This window comes from Tripterygium wilfordii, chromosome 7 (assembly GCF_013401445.1).
Source record: "Tripterygium wilfordii isolate XIE 37 chromosome 7, ASM1340144v1, whole genome shotgun sequence".
In the NCBI taxonomy this organism is placed as follows: Eukaryota; Viridiplantae; Streptophyta; class Magnoliopsida; order Celastrales; family Celastraceae; genus Tripterygium; species Tripterygium wilfordii.
Window position 1 is genome coordinate 12939533 of NC_052238.1, and position 17621 is coordinate 12957153.

The 17621-nt window shown below is 37.3% G+C and overlaps 1 protein-coding gene across 2 annotated transcripts; it reads left to right on the plus strand.

Annotated features, from left to right (window-relative positions):
• Positions 1-5917: 5917 nt before the first annotated feature.
• LOC120001824 (probable LRR receptor-like serine/threonine-protein kinase At1g05700) lies at positions 5918-12532 on the plus strand. Of its 2 annotated transcripts, XM_038850300.1 has the most exons (13): positions 5918-6347; positions 6551-7100; positions 7364-7842; positions 8034-8169; positions 8420-8491; positions 9281-9352; positions 9436-9516; positions 10401-10546; positions 10657-10868; positions 11007-11133; positions 11240-11302; positions 11385-11574; positions 11864-12532. In XM_038850300.1, the coding sequence occupies exons 1-13, from the start codon at positions 6206-6208 to the stop codon at positions 12279-12281; spliced, it is 2688 nt and encodes an 895-aa protein (XP_038706228.1). In that variant the 5' UTR covers positions 5918-6205; the 3' UTR covers positions 12282-12532. The 2 variants fall into 2 exon arrangements, with proteins under 2 accessions (XP_038706228.1, XP_038706230.1); XM_038850302.1 differs by lacking the exon at positions 9281-9352.
• Positions 12533-17621: the final 5089 nt, after the last annotated feature.

Consider the following 17621-nt stretch of genomic DNA (forward strand, 5'->3'; position numbering starts at 1 on the left):
TCCAGGGGTGTGATGGATTATTGGAGATTGATTTGGTGGTTACAGTGTTGGATAGCCTTATCGGCTACCATTTCACTTGATTGGATTGGTGTATGGATTTCTGGAGACCAGTGTGGGTGGTTCCAGTGCTGTTTAGCCTTATCGGCTATTGTGCTATTTGGTTTACTTACTGATGGATGTATATTTACTGTATTGCATACTATGCATTACATTTCTGGATTTATTACTATTATTTATGGATATTGGTGTTCCTCTCTACGCCCTACTGAGCTTTGTGGCTCACCCCTCTTCTTTATCCCCTTTCAGGTGAGTTGGATGTAGGTGATGGCGGTCGGCAGAGGGATGCGTGAGCTGGTGTGTAGCCTTGGGCTGACTCTTCAGTGTGGGTGTGAGAACTTATTGTATTGTATTTGTAGATACTATACGGTTTGGTATCGGGTAGATATATTTTATTATTCCGCTGTTGTATATGTACATAGGTGGATGTACTTTGTGGATATTATGGTAGTTTTTATTATTATTATGATTATGTCTGTTGGGTTTAGTTTTAGATTTGAGATCTGGTTGGGATCTGGTTCGGGGGATAGGGTGTCCCCTGCCGGTCACGTTTCTGTGGTATAGGTATACTTCGGTATATCTTAGGAGAGAGGGGCGTGACAATACCAGTGAGGGATTTTCTGAGTAGCTTGAGCTTGTAGTCATCTTTTGAGCCTACTTGTCCACACTGGATGATGAAACGGGCTATGTGCTCCAAAGTTGACTGAGTGTCCTTCCTTCAGGAAAAAGAAAAGTATGGAGTTCATAACTTTACTGTCATTTACCACTTGCTGATATTGATTATGGATCACCTGTTGTAAATGGTAAGGTTGTTGATAGCCATAGTAACCATGCCTCTCGAGTTCATTACGAGGATAAGGCTGGTAATGCTGCTATTGTAGTTGGACATATGGTTCTCTCCATTATTCTATAGGAGGTATAACTTGAAAGCATCAGGTTGACATTATTAACTTCCCTCTGTTCATTCGATCTTGTTCCAAAAGGAGTAATTGTACTTTTAATGATAGAAATATCGATTATTGGAGGAGAAGAGCTAAAGCCAGAAGACTTCATCTGAAAACCTATTTCTTGCGCTCCAGAATTCTGAACGGTTTGCATAGGAGTTGAATGAGTGATTGTAGGAATTGAAACTGAATTATTGACAATAGACAGTCCATTGCTGGTGTTGGGATATGAAAACAGTTGGCTGACCTTTAACATGGTAACTAGCTCAGAAACTCTTATGAGGGTTGAGGTATAGCTGGTTGTTTTGGTGTGTGTAGAATATTGTGGGGCTGAAAATGGATACAAAACTTGTTGCGAGCCTTGCATTGATCGAAGAATTTGCCAAAATTCATGGGATTACATTGAAGAGCTTATTGATTATGCAAGAAAGTCTGTTGACATACTTGTTGCACATTCTTTGCTATTTGCTCCTTAGTCTGCATCAAATTGTTATTTGCTGAGGATATTTCTCGAATTAGACGTTTGACAAGAATGGGACTATATTTCCTTCTCCTTCACCTTCGCGAAAACTAGTTGGTTCAAAAACGTTATGTGTCCCTGGGTGAAAGGGGCGTAGACGGGTGTCTTGCTACTTGTTCAACCACTTTTCTTATTTGATTTATCATGACTACAAATGCTTGAAACTATGTTAGGTGCAAGCCAAAGTCCCACATCGACTAGACATGGGAAAGAAGATGGGTTTATAAGTGTCGAAGATGCCAGTATCTTCCAATTCCGGTGCTCGAGAGCATGAGTATTTAGGCATGTGATGTGGTGATGTGTACTGCAAGCGTGCTAAGACGTGCCATTAGTCCAAGGATTTTTGATATGAGATTTGCGCACCAAAAAGTAGATAATGACAAACAATTGAATTAGATGGGAGAGAAGTAACAAATTGTATGGCTTTTAAATATCTGGGATCAATTTTCCAAGAAGACAAAGATATAAGAGATGATGTAGTTAATAGGATTAAAAAGGGGTGGAGTAAGTGGAATAGTGCATCCGGGGTATTATGCTACCAAAGGATTCTCTTAAGGTTTTAGGGAAAATTCTACAGGTGAGTTATTCAACTTGCAATAATGTATGGTTTCGAGTGTTGGGCTATCAAGAGACAACATATCCAAAAAAATACATGTAGCAGAAATGTGAATGCTTCGTTTGATGTGTGCTCACATTAGTAAAGATAGGATAAGAAATGAAATTATTAGATTTAAGGTAGGAGTAGCACCTATTGAAGATAAGTTGCGAGAAAATCGCTTGAGATGATATGGACATGTTCTATGGAGAGATAGCGGTGCGACGGTTAGAAGGAATGAGAGAATTTATATAGGAGAGAGTATGAGGCGGCAAGGAAGACCAAAAAAGACATGCCTTGAAATAATAAGAAATGATATGAATTCAATAGGAGTTGATGAATGTATAATCTATGATAGAAATGAATGGAGAAAACAAGTACATGTGATTGATTCCCTATCAAGTGCCAATTGAGAAAAGCATAAGATAGAAGACAAATACCGGAACAAGAGTTCTTCTATTAGACATAATGAAAATAACACATCACTAGAATGCGTTATGGTTTTCATTAGGAATTCATCATGTAATGTATGAAATAACGTCCTTTCAGGCTAAAATAAAAAATGATAGCTATGGAGACTACAGCCACGGAGGCTTGTAAAGGAAATAATTGGGCTAAAGCTAGTTGACATGAGTTATGCTAATGTAATGGATAAAGTTTAGAGACACGGAGTTTGTGTTTGACATGGGATACTTGCAAATCCTGCTTCTTATTCTTTTTATAGTCTTGGTGGTGGTCATCTCCTATTCCCTAGGCATGATCTTGACATGTCTTGTCATGGTAGATCATGGGAAACTGCTTGTTAGCTTGGTGCTTAGGTAACTGGAGCAATCTTCTGTGACTTCCACATCTTCAAGTTGTATGGATCATGGTGATAGATCCAGGTCATTGTCTTTCCTTATTGAGGCTGATGGAGCACTAATTCATTGTAACTCTTCCTACTCCCCTGGAATGTTGGCTTCATGGTTGCAGTTAATGGAAAGAGGTTGGAGGTTTTCATTATTGACAACTACTGGTTGTTGAATGTGAGAATGTGGCTTAACCTTCCAAGTGTAGGAGGAAGTCAAGTTTGAACCCTATTCATCATGCAATTGTTGAAAATATGTTCAAGATAATTTAGGAGCGTGTGGGTTGTAAATTTCAAAATCTCCCAATCCTCTTCTAAGCTTATCCTGATCTCCAACAATAGGTTCCTGGATTTCAGCTCACATAAAATTAAAATCCCTACAAAATGAACAAGAAATCAGTGCAAAACCTCATTGCCTTTCCATTTGTCCATTGGTGGTTGGATAAGAATGACCATTAGTGCAAAACCCCTATGTCGCCATGTGTCATTAAGTGACTAGAAGTCACTTTTACTACAAATAAGAATTCATGAAGATAACTAACCGATACCAGCGTGTGTGTACTTAACCCAAGTGTAGGGTATCCGCAACTTATAATCCTGTGAGACTGGTATCGAACCCTCAAGGAAGTGGTATGCAAATTTGGAAGTGAATGATATGCAACTACTAGCAAGCACTACTAAATGCAATGAATATCAAAACAAAAATAAGTAAGAAAGATGGCCGAATGACTCGATAGCATTTAAACAAGATTGTAACCAATTAAAGCATGATTTGATTTGAAAACAATTAATCAGAAACCTAATCTCTAATCCGTCCCGGTGGATACTCGATTCTCATACTCAGGGTAACATTGTAAACACGCATAACCATACACAATGCATTATGCGATACTATCAATCATGCATATGTAAAGAAAATTTGGGCATAAAGACTTTGATTCCTACTTGGAGGCCATCAGGCCTTTTGGTCTATGATGAACGCAAAGGGGTAGACACCGAATTTTATGGATTAATATTCCCCCCTGGGGCTAGGCTGACTAACACCGTAGTTTCACACTCAAAGACCAATTAACCATAACTCTCCCATGCATATTCCGTAATTAACCCAAAACTCCATTATCAATACACATAATTAATAGTTATGCAATGCAAAACTCAATTAGTTAAGGAAATCATGCATTGGGATTCCACAAATTTAAATCAAATATATTAAATTGAATCCCTGACTAGATAATCAAGGAATTAAAGGAGAGAGATCGAAGCTTCGACTCTTTAAGCATACCTTGAGTAATCGAAACCTTACACCCACCGTTAGGGACTAGAAATTAGAAAAGAGATTTAGCCACTCATCATAATGACGATAAACATCAATTTTATAGAAGAAAACTAATGTTTACAATCAAAATCACAACAACCAAGCAAAGCCTAGAGAGAGACTACAAAGAGGCTATATATGTTGTAGAATGAATGAATGAGGCAAAACCCTTGGAATTGGGTTTTTACCCTCTTTTTACAATGAAAAATTCCTAACTACCCTTACAAAGTCGTCTCCCATTGGTTACAAATAAGATTTGTCCCAAATGCCCTTGAAATTTCTGTGCAGAATCACAACAGGTGTTCGACCACTTAGGAGAGATGTCCAGACACTTCATGTCTTTAGCAATTTTGGTGAAGCACCTGACTCTCTTTTTGTCTTAAGGTGTCCAGACGGCTGATTGTTGAAGGGTGTCCAGACACTCGAAGCTCTTCAAAAGTTAGGAGCCTCTACCTTCAATTTTGCTTCTAGGTGTCCGAATGATAGCAATGGTGTTCGGACACTTTGCCCTCGAATTTTGTTGAAGCTTATGTTTCCAATTGTGAAGGAAGTGTCCGGACGGTACCATGGGGTTTCCGGACACTGTTGAATTTGCAGCTCCTTTCTTCAGCTCCAAAAGTCTCTAATTTAATCGTCTTAGCCCGATTTTTTACAAAACCAATGAGAGACAACTATAAGAGTGAAACTAACTAAATTAAGCATAAATATACTACCTAAATGCTAGAACATCCTAATTAAATGACATTAGGACCTCAAAATAGAGGTCCGACCAATAGGCCCGTTGGTCTTCGGCATATGTTTTGGACCAAGAAATTAAATATTAAATTAAACCCATCATTGGATTACAAATCTTTTTTATTTTTTTATAAATCCAAAAATGAATTTTAGATCGAACGATTGAAATTACTTTCATTTTACATCTATTGAGAATGACCTAGAAGCACATGAGATCAAAAGTCAAAATCCCTGAAAAATCCTCGTTTGGGCTTCCTTCCGCGATGGTGGCTGTTTGAGGTATCTGATTTTATATTGATAGGGACCTTAATGGTGAAAAAGAAAATGAGAGTTTATCACCATGTCTGAGAAGTTGAGACGCTGACCACCGGTGGAGCTGATCTCTATTCACTCTCTTTGTTCTTGTCATCAGAGTTCCACTGGATGAAGGCATTGACATATCCACGATCTTAATAGTAAAATAATGTGTAGCGGAGCGATAGTAATCCACTATATCTAGCGGATCACTGTAGCACCTCTATACTTTACTAGTAAAATACAGGATCTGATTGGAGGGAATTTTTTATTTATTTATTTTTTTTAATCTCATCCGGTAAATAGGATAGAGTTGTTGTTTTTTGTTTTTTGTTTTTGGAATATAGGGAAGGAGATCGGAGAGGCTCGAGCTCGAGAGCTCTATGAGATACCATACACATAAATGCTACCTGAGTTACTCATGGTTCTCATATAGAGTTGTTGTTTAGGACACTTATTACACATGAAAAAGACTTATTATTAAAGTCTATCTTTTGGTCCACCCGGAGTTGTGGCCAAGTTGGCTTTGTGGTCCTAAATTATTTAATGCTTCCAAAAGTCACTAGTAAGCTTTGTGGTGATTCTTGATGAACGATTTTGAAATTATGGATTCCTGTTTGCCACGGCATTCTGATGTGAGTTAGAGTTGAAACAATTATCTATGATTTTCTTAGAAAATTATAATTAATGCGACAATAGTAATATGAAGAGAAAATTCATGCAAACGTTGAAACAATTATTTTTGATAATTGACAAGTGTCTTTGTGGTGGATATTTTTTTCTCACTAAGGAACTGATCATTTTGGCCACCTGTGTACCGGTAAGTCTAGTCTCCATGGGCACTATGCATATATGGTAAGGGACCTAAGAGTATCCTAAACTTTTCATTTGTAGGAAAATGGTTTGTGTCCAAATGTTTGTTTTGGTTTTGGTATTAGAATTAGTTTCAGTTCTAGTAATCACTAGTCTTGGAACGAAACTAGACGCATCTACAAATTCTTCATATGGTGGAAGAAGAACACTTGCTAGTGAGAATCCAGGTAATATAAGCTTCAGATATCAATTTTCAAAGCGTAACACACTTTCTTCATTATTTTTATGATAAAAAGTGACAAAACCCAAGTTTTCTTCTTCTCTGCTTCTACTGCTACTATTGGGGTTTCACATGGGAGGGAATAAAATTAACAGTCTTTTTCGAATTATAGAATCTATTTGTGTAATATATCCATTGATTGTGAAGCAGATTTCATTAGCATTGATTGTGGGTCGAGCCAAGATTATTTTGATGAAGCGAGTGGTATATTCTACAAGTCGGATTTGGAGTTCACAAGCTCTGGTGAGAATGGAGAAATACAAGGCGAATACACCCCTCAAGACCCGCTATACGGGCAGCAGCTAATCAACCTGAGGAGCTTTCCACAAGGAACGAAGAACTGCTACACTTTGAAGCCAATTCAAGGCAAGAACAATAGCTATCTCATCAGAGCTGTCTTCTTGTATGGAAATTATGATGGACAGAATGGAAATCCCAAATTTGATCTACATCTGGGTGTTAATTTCTGGGAGACTGTTCTGATTGGCGATATGTCTACTTATGTTATATATGAAATTATACATGTAGCACCAAGGGATGTGATACATGTGTGTCTTGTAAACACTGGGTCAGGAACACCTTTCATATCTGCTTTGGAATTACGTCTTCTCGACAAGTCCATGTACAGGATTGAATATGCAGGAGCACTAGCCGTGGCAGCCCGATTCGATATTGGCACCCAAGGAAGGACTATTGTCAGGTGTTCTTCTTGTTCTTCCTCCTCTTCCTCTTCTTTCTTGTGCAATCCCTAGTTTGAGTCCAAAGAACTTGAATAACCTGACAATATTCTATGCTTCTCCGAACCTGAGGGTTCCAATATTAAAATATGCATCTTTCTGTTGGAACGTAGAAAAAAATTAAAATATAATTTTTAGCAAATTTCAGTTGATTATTATGTATGTATTTAAAAACAATTTTTATTGTGCATGATCTAATATATGGTTGACATGGTCTCATCACTAGGCACAAGGATGACCCTTATGATCGCCTCTGGTCGCCTGACAACTTTTCTCCTGGGATTCCAATTAATACCACATCAAATATTACAGCATCCAGCAGCGGTACTGTTTACAAATTACCGACACAAGTGTTGAGAACAGCAGTCATGCCCCAAAAAAACAAGACAGACTTGAGTTATTATTTGACCCTCAATCCCCAGAGGGAATATTACTTCTGCTTTCACTTCATGGAATCTGAGGAAGTCGCTGAAGCTCAGTCAAGACGAATCACTATCACGTTGAACAACATCAACTATGTTTCTAACCCCATCACTCTAGATTACTTGCAGCCGCAGTCTTTGTGTCCCCAAGCTGCTCCTCTTAGAGGAAATGCTAACTTCACAATTTCTAAGACAACGGACTCTGGTCTTCCACCCATCCTCAATGCCTTTGAGATTTACCATGGACGTCCACTCCAGCAATCACCAACAAATCAAGATGATCGTATGTATTTATTTCCGAGTTATACTAGTTTCATACTCATATTGTAATCTGAAATTTATTGAAGCAAACACAAATTTAAACACGACATCACAAGACATCTTGCCCTCACCAAAGATGCATTGTGCAACATTAATATGTTTTGGCTCCACGTACAGTACCTCTCATATCTTTGTGTTCTGAAATGGTGACAGTTGATGCAATCATAGCCGTCAAACAAACATACAAGATAACCAGAGATGACTGGCAAGGAGACCCCTGTGTCCCACGCAATTTTTTATGGAATGGTTTGAACTGTAGTGACGGCATTAGTCCAAGGATTATCTCATTGTAAGTTCCATTTCAGTTTCTATATGCAGAATTATGAGGACTCAATACTTGTTGGCACCATTTTGTTATATGTCAAATACTACTCACCAAGATTATTCCATTGAATAGGAAATAGAATTTACTTCATTTGTTTTTAGATGATTTAAAGTGTTCTAGAAAACGAAGAGTCATATTCATTTCAACCACTTGCGTTATATGTATACTTTGACAATGACAATCCCCTCTTACTCTATTAATTAATTACGAGCAGGAACTTGAACTCAAGCAAACTAAATGGGAACATAACTTCTTCATTTGCCAACCTGAGAGCATTGTATTCCTTGTAAGTATCTTCTAAGCCACTATTGATTTTCAATATTAGCTCGGCCAATGTTGTATAGAGATCTAATTCTTTGGACGATACTGGGGTAAATTCATAAAATTGAGTCTATTTTGTTCAACTAGGGCCTGGTTACTTTGTTTCTAAATCAAGATCGAGAAAAGGGAGTTTTCCAATCATTGATAAAATCCATTGTCATCTCTACCTAACGGGGTATGGAGGTACTTATGGCTGAAGGGGCCATAAAGCGATAGATGGAACTTTCATTATACGGTTTATTCATAGATTAATAGATCACTTCAAAATGACGTATACATCAGACATCATGGATCACGTAAAAACTTTGGATTTCCGCTAAGCCACCGCTACATCCGTTTCAATGGGAGTTGATGATCTTTTAATAATATCTTTTAAGGGGATGGCTAGTCCAAGACGTTGGAACAACAAACTTTTCTTTTGGAAAAACATTCCAATTTTCCAAATATTGGGATGCTTACTCATGAGTTTATTACGAATAAGGAATTTTTTGGTAATTTCGTATATCTCCTTGTACATACATGGAAAAATTCACTAAACCATTCGTTAATCTCTATTTTTCTAATGGAATTATCATGCATAATTTGTCACGCCCGTGGATTAGGAAGTGAAGACAATCTTGGGTTAATTAAATTCCATATAATCTCTAGATTAAGGGGTATTGACATACCATCAGGTGTAAATGGATTCTATCAAAAAAAAACGGTGTAAATGGATTTATTTACCAATGAACTTATGAATTTTCCTTTTGCTAAGGGATTTGTCCTACAATAATTTTACTGGGTCAATACCAGAAGTTTTAGCATCGCTGCCAAATTTACAAGTCCTGTAAGTTATCAGACTTTCATAATTCAACACTTAATTCTCATTTTTGAATTAGAGCATGATCTTTTTTCACTCTGTCTCCACAGTAATTTGGCAGGCAACAACCTGAACGGGTCAGTTCCTAGAGGTCTCGTGGAAAAATCTGAGCATGGGCAACTGCAGTTGAGGTTCGCATAGAAATTGCATTGTACAATATTATTTACATGTTTTTAATTAGTCTACCATTAGTTACAACCACCTTTTTTGAGAATAAGAACAATTAAAACAAATGATCACAAATTACATAATACAGATAGGAGTATCCTCTTGCAGAAACAGTACAAGAAAAAAAAATCCTACATCAAGAAGAAAGAAAAAAAATCCAAAACAATGGCATGAGCAAAGAGATATAATTATTTTTTTGGATGCAAGTAGCGGCCTTGAAGCAAATATCATGCCACTGAGATGAACTGCCTTGAAAACTCCCAAAATAATAAGATTTGGAGAGGAGACCCTGAAGTGTTGAGACGTTTTCTTCATAACCTTGATCAGGACTACCAAAAGACAAACGTCGCTTCCAAATAAACCCTCATAATAACCCAAAAAAATCATATCTGAACGAGAGAGGGGCCAAAATACCAGATCGGTGGAGAAGACCACCAGATCATGTAGGAAAAACATCAGATCTGAGGAGAAAGTCCCCAGATCTCAAAGGAAAACCAACAAACTAAAAGAAAAACAGTGAAAATACACAAGCAGAGGTGGGGGTGGAGGAGTAGTAGAAGGATCCTCTCCTCCACAAAGCTGTGTAGTTGAGAGGGAGTTTTGAGATAATTTTAGAAAGAGAGAGAGATGAAATCAGTTACAACCACCTTTTATCGTCTTTGTTCGCCTCCATATTTCATATAATTTTTTCTGTTAAATCTGAAACAGTTAAGATAAATAAAGGGAATAAATGGGGAAGATGGATTTATATCTACAAGTTCTTACTCCAATTTCGTTTCAGTTTTTATAGATACTTGATGTTAACCTAATATGTCATAACTTTTCTGCCGTGTTCTGTTTATGGCAGTCTGCCGGAAAGTTTGGACCCAGGCCAGACAGATTCAAATGAAGGAAAGAGCAACTTTATTATTCCAGTTGTCACATCTATAGTTGCACTCCTGCTCTTGATTTCTATTGTAATATTTTGGAGGATTAAAAGGAAACAAGGACAAGGTATTTTTCTAATCTCTTAACTACGAATGTAAACAATATCAATGGAAATAGTCTCAAGTCCTTTTTATGAATGTTATGTTCGTACTCCGTATACATTGCTGTGGGGACAGTTACCAGATCAAAGCAAGAAGATGCAATAAAACCAAAGACTCGGCAGTTTACTTACTCTGAGGTTGTTCGTATTACCGATAACTTTAGCACAGTCATTGGTGAAGGAGGTTATGGAAAAGTCTACCTTGGCACTATGAGAGATGCCAGTCAAGTTGCTGTTAAGATGCTATCTTCGTCATCTTACCAAGGGTATAAAGAATTTCAAGCGGAGGTTAGATACAAGAATTTAGTGATGACAGAGCCTCTAAATTATCATTCTTACGATGTTGAACAGCAATTACAATTTATATGTTACCTTATGCTGAAAATTTTCTCATTGAAGTTGTTGGAGCACCAATTTGAATTGCAGGTGCAACACTTGATGCTTGTTTATCACCGAAACTTAGTTTCTCTTGTTGGGTATAGCGATGACCGGGGTAACAAGGCATTGATTTATGAATACATGTCCAATGGAAACTTGCGACAGCATTTGTCAGGTATTTCATGAGCTTTTGTCCAATGGAAACTTGAAACTTGGGCTTGCATACTAGAATGACTATTAATTTTCTGACAAAAAGTTGGGCTTGAAACTTTGGCTTGCAGTAAATAATGGAGATGTTCTGAGTTGGATTATGAGGCTTGAAATTGCCATTGATGCAGCAAATGGTAAGGACAAAAATTATTTATTTGGTTTCATTTTTTTTTTTTTCATTTTCTTTGCTTCAAGAAACTCAAATGTGAATGGCAGGGCTGGAATACCTTCATAACGGGTGCAAACCACCTATTATCCACAGAGATTTAAAAACTTCCAATATCTTACTGAATGAAAGTATGCAAGCCAAGATTGCTGATTTTGGGTTGTCCAGATCTTTTGCGACTGAAAATGACTCTCATGTTACAACTCTTCCAGCCGGCAGACCTGGATACCTTGATCCTGAGTAAGTCTTAAGTGCCCATACCACTTTTATAGATGATTTCATCTTCTTGGTTCACAAAGTTGGCACCATTTTGATAGAAATATGTTTCAAATACTAATAAATTTTAGCAAATCTTTAGCAAATAATGTCGCATGGAGAACAGTTTCTTGAAAAAGATAGGGTGGAGAAGAGGAGGAATCAAGCAAGAGTTTCTTGTATCCCATTATGAATCTCATTGAGAATCCCGTGAAAATCATTCATTTGTTTGGAAAATATTTCCATTTATTAATTATATGTGTTTCCAATCAAGGTATCAATCTACTGGAAACTTCAACAAGAAAAGTGATGTTTACAGCTTTGGAATTATTCTTTTAGAGCTAATCACTGGGCGGCCTGTAATCACTAGAGGCGATGAGAGTGGCACGTATATGCTTGAATGGGTTAATCCTTTGATCGAAAGAGGGGATATCCAGGGCATTGTTGATGGTAGGTTGCAGTGCGAATTCAACACCAATGTTGCTTGGAAAGCATTGGAGATAGCCATGTCATGTGTACGACCAACTGCAATCCAAAGGTCAGATATGAGTCGTGTATTGGCAGAGCTGAAGGAATGTTTGGCTGTAGAGATGGCATCTGGAACAAAATGGAAAACAGAGAACTGGTCAAGTACTTCATTTGAAATGACCTCTCTGGCACATGATACAGAAATGCTTCCAAGTGCTAGGTAGTTATTAAGCAATGCTTATACATGACAGTTCCAACTAGTTTTAAGTTTTCTGGATATCCCAATAAGTTGAGAACTGAGGTTGTCCGTGAAATATGTACTTATGTTTTGAAAAATGGCATGTGATTCTCCCTATTCTTGTGTGTCATATTTTTTTTCAAGTAAGTCATGTTTATTATTATTAGGGGACTCGAACCTTACTCTGATTCAAGTTCTATTCGATCAAGAGCTCCTTTTTATAGTTCTGAACTTTTAGTTGTTTATGAGTTTTCATCTTATACTTGGCACCTCTTATATGTGTGTCTGATTATATTGGTTAACACAATCCATGCATACGCTAAATAAATATAAGTTGGGACCAAGTTGGATAATTGTAAACAATTAGGCGATAGTATGATTGGTTACCTCTCCAAACTTAGGGATTAAAGGTGCCTGAGATAGGGAGTTCGAAACTAGCTGGATATTTCTCAGGGGTTCCATAGTTTCGTAAGCCTTACAACCCAATTTTGGGGACTTCGGCCCGGTCGAAAATGCTTGTGATCATGGTGCGGGCTATGGTAATCATGTTTGGGTTTAAAACTGGTCTAGGAGTCACAAGTGGCCGTTGGGTTGGGGTCTTCCCAAATCCCAATTACCAAAAAAAGTTGGATAGTTGTTGATAATATTTGTGGTCTCTGTTATTTCATTAAGTCAAATCACATTTTTCAGAGAAAAAAATTACAAAATAATGGAGTAATTATCAATAAGGGCACTAGTGGAAAGATATGTTCCAATAAGAACAATTGAAAAAATGTATTAATAAGTACATAACTCATTAAATTACATATATGACCATTTTCATTTTACAAACTTATATACTCCTAATGCATTAATGCTTTCCTGAAAATTATATACATAACTCATTAAATTATATACTCCTAAACCCCAAACCCTAAACCTAAAAACGCATAATATCAATAGTTTTCACCTTTTTTCTTTTTTTTTTAATTTCAGAACGATTTATCTATTAAAATAAATGACAGATTATGAAAAAAATTATGGATCTGTCTAGTGGATAATTTTGAAAGTAGCATATATGCTGGTTAAAATGGTAGCATATATGCTGTCTGACATGCTAATAGCATTTGGTTCAATTTATGTTTGTAACATATATGCTCTTTAAAATGTTGTGACAAATTACATATAGGTGTATTATGCATTTTACCTTAAACTGAATAATTAAAGAATTTTTTATTTAAAGAAAAAATTATTTAAAATAATTTTATGTAGCGAATTATTTAGATAATAAATAACTAATTAAATTGTTAGCTAATTTTAAAATTTAAATTAAATTATTTAAAGAATAATTAAAGAAATCATTGGGTCATTAATAAAAATCTTGCGTTTGGCGATTTTTGTTGATCTTTGCTTTTTGTAGGGTCAAATAAACCGAGTTATTGGGTGAGCATGGGGATCGGGTTTGGTTTCTTATTCCAGTTCTGATTCCTGGAATGGACTTTAGCCATTTCATTCTCTTTTGATCCCCAATTCCTCGCGAATAAGCCTCGTCTAAGAACTGGAGATGCTGAGGAGCTGGCAGTTGTGCCCTAACTCACTAGATCTTATTCCAACATCACCAATAAATAATCCCCACTTCCATCTCAAGTCTCTCTCAAATCGTCCAACGATCTTCCTCTCCAAGAAATGCTCCTTGTCATGCTAAGCGATTACTGCTTTCACGATGATGATGAACTTCATCGTAATCGGAATCAGGATCATGAATGTCACCAAGATCGTCTCAAACGTAGGTCAAACGAGTGAGTTATAATTGTTCGAATACATTAACGTTAAACACAATGATGTCAAAAACACAACCCTGATGGACAAACTTCGAGCCTTTATTTGACCCCCGAAACGTTTGAATCTCCAAAAATATATGGTACGTAAATTTGTAGGTATTAAAGTCTTCTTTCTAAGGTCAAAATTTTTTATCAATTGGAGCTCTAACGACTGAGTTATTACTGTCAGCTCATACTGCTATTAGAAACACATTTCTATATGTAAATTTTCAATCTCTTAACGATCCCAACAAATTTGTAGATCGCTCAGAAAGAGAGATTCATTTAGAGGAATTTTTGCATGTAAAGGTGGGAAAATAAAAGGGGGTTTGGATTTTGTCAACAGAAGTGATAGGGGTCCTAGTAAAAAGCATCACAATCATCCCAGTAGTGGATGTATCACTCTCTGATTGAATCACAATGTTTTGTGGGCCCTTACACTTACATCAATCAAGGGACAAGATCCATTACTGGGATAACTGAGATGATTTTACTGGGATCTCTAACATTTTTGTTTTGTCAATCAAATTGGTTTGTCTATCGCTTTCAATGTCAATATTGTTGAAATTTAGAAGTAAAACAAGAGTTGATGATATTTTGGTGGGTTGCACTATTCAAACCCTCCCTACCTTCAACCCCCCTATACCTTTAATCAATTTTGTCAAATCAATAGCATGTCATGCCATGCATCCCATTATTGTCATTTGTCAGACTCTCTTATATATAAATGATATATTCACGTTTTTGTCTAGTTGTATTCAGTCTTTGTCCCAGCTATATATATATATAGGACAGAGAATATATTCTCTGTATAGGACAGAGAATCTAGACAGAGAATATATTCTCTGTATAGGACAGAGAATATATTCTCTATCTGTACATGTGTACACATATATGTCTGTATGTACACGCCAAGCACTATTAAAACCCCCTACTTTAACCCCCTATCTTAGACAGAGAATATATTCTCTGTATAGGACAGAGAATCTAGACAGAGAATATATTCTCTGTACAGTACAGAGAATATATTCTCTGTCTGTACATGTGTACACATATATGTCTATAAATTGAGAAGAGTTCGTAGAGTATTTGAAGAAGCTGTAAGAGATAGCAGTAGTGTGTGAGAAAAAAACGAGAGAGAGTCTTAAAGTAGTTTGTTTTTGAGATAAAAGGAGACTGAACCTATTGTGGATATGGATTACTTTAGTGATATTTTCGACTACCACTTGTCAAGTTGTTCAACTGAACAGGTAAATACATATACTGATGTAAATTATATTGTTGTTTTTTTGTACATACTCAGTGTAAATTATATTGTTTGTAGGGTGATTTTATCTCAGCCGAAATAAAGCAAGAAGACGAACTTTCGGACGAGATGGTCGATAATATCAAAGTTAACAATAGATGTGAATTTGAAACTGATCAAGTGTTCAAATCGCGACAATCGATGATCGAGTAGGTTCAACAAACTGGACACAACTTGGGATATATCATCATCATTAATAGATCAGATATTGGTGGGTTCGGCAAAAAACACAGATTACAATTCAAATGTGATCGCGGTGGCAATTACCAGAGCAAGAAACCATCAACGAAACAGACTGGCACCAAAAAAATAGAATGTCCGTTCAAATTGAGAGGGAGGAAAATGAAGCTAGACGATGATTGGATGTTGGAGGTGGTGTGTGCGGAGCATAATCATGATCCTGCATTATATATGGAGGGACATCCATACCCCGGTCGACTTTCTGAATCTGAAATTCAAATTATGGTTGACATGTCTGCACAAAATGCCAAGTCACGGGACATATTGGCGGAGTTGAAAAAGCGAGATCTGAACAATGTGAGCACCATCAGAACCATATATAATGCACGTAAGAAGCACAGGACCTCTGAGAGATCGGGTCAATCACAAATGCAAGTTGTGTTCTCTTTCCTCAACGATAAACAATACTTTTTCGATTATCGAGCAAACCATGCAACCAATGAGCTCGAAGATTTGTTCTTCGCACATCCTGGCTCGCTAGATCGATTGCGTGCATTCCCACACGTATTGTTGATGGATGCGACATATCAGACCAACAGGTATGGGTTACCTCTCCTTGAAATTGTTGGTGTTACCTCAACTAGTCAGACTTTTTGCATAGCGTTCGCATATTTACACTCAGAAAAAGAGCCCAGTTATACTTGGGCTTTGGAATGTTTGCGATCCGCAATGCATGGATGCACTAGCCCACGAGTTATCGTTACGGATAGAGAGTTGGGGCTGATGAAAGCCTGTGCTCGAGTATTTCCAGAGGCTTCGAAACTACTCTGTAGATGGCATAGCTATCAAAGCATTTTAACCAAATGCAAGCCATCAATGCAAGACAATAGAGTTTGGAATGCATTTTACCGCATGTGGACTACAGTGATTGAGTCTGAAAATGAAAACGCGTACATGAGTAATATGGCACGCCTTCAAGTAGTCTTACAGAAGTTCCCGACAGTGATGAAATATCTGAAAGATGTGTGGCTGACACCATATAACGAGATGTTTGTATCTGCCTGGACAGACAGATATCTGCATTTTGGGAACCACACAACTAATAGGGTCGAGAGTCAGCATGCCAAGTTGAAAAGATATTTGTGCTCGTCACAGTCAGATTTGGAGAGATCCATGTCATGGATTCATCAGGTTATCTTGTCTCAGGACATAGCTATCAAAGCTAGCATTGAGAGAAGTCGAACCATCATCCAACACCGATTCAATATACCGCACCTTCGGGATTTATGTGGTTTTGTTTCAATCGAGGCGTTGAATTTGATATTTATTGAGTTTGAGCGATCAAAAGATGTTGGACAGATTGCTTACAAATGCGGATGTCACCTTTGTAGGAGCTATGGACTACCATGTGCTCACGAACAAGCCATGTACGTGAGCGAAGGTCATACTGTACCGCTTGATGCCATTGATAAATTTTGGAGAAAGCTTGATCTAATGCAATGTCAGTCGATTGAAGAGGATGACATTGACTGTAATGCTGATGTACAAATGTTCACAGAACATTTCAAGCAGCAGCCAAGACATGTAAAAGTCAGTTGGCTAAGGAAATTGAGGGAAATATTCAGACCTTCATCAACTTCTCTTCGTGAACCGGCTGTGAAGACCAACACTAGAGGGCGTCCGTCCACAAAGAAAAAGGTAGCCACCAACACTCGTAATAATCCAACAGCATATGTCATTGATAGGAGTGATTTTGTTCAGCCTCGGGAGCCTCATAGACACAGTTCTTCATCCGGACGCCCCGAATCGAAGATTTTTGAATACGATTTTTTCCAATCTTATGAACCAGAGAGACACAGTTGCTCCTCAATTTACAATACTCAGTCTCTCTCTACACAGGAAAGTTCGATGTTAAGAAAGAAAAACTACTCTTTATGATCCTATATTGATCAGTTTCCAGCTATTCTGCATCCTTACATCAGGGACGTGCAAGATGTAAAAGCTGATGGAAATTGCGGCTTTCGATCGATAGCTGTATGTC

What these genes read in the sequence shown, in the direction of transcription:
- LOC120001824 (XM_038850300.1), top strand. Translation starts at nt 6,206, where the DNA reads ATGGTTTGTGTCCAAATGTTTGTTTTGGTTTTGGTATTAGAATTAGTT. An exon ending in AGTCCAAGGATTATCTCATT is followed by an intron (nt 8,170 to 8,419) that starts GTAAGTTCCATT and finishes AATTACGAGCAG; the next exon opens with GAACTTGAACTCAAGCAAAC. An exon ending in TAAAAGGAAACAAGGACAAG is followed by an intron (nt 10,547 to 10,656) that starts GTATTTTTCTAA and finishes CTGTGGGGACAG; the next exon opens with TTACCAGATCAAAGCAAGAA.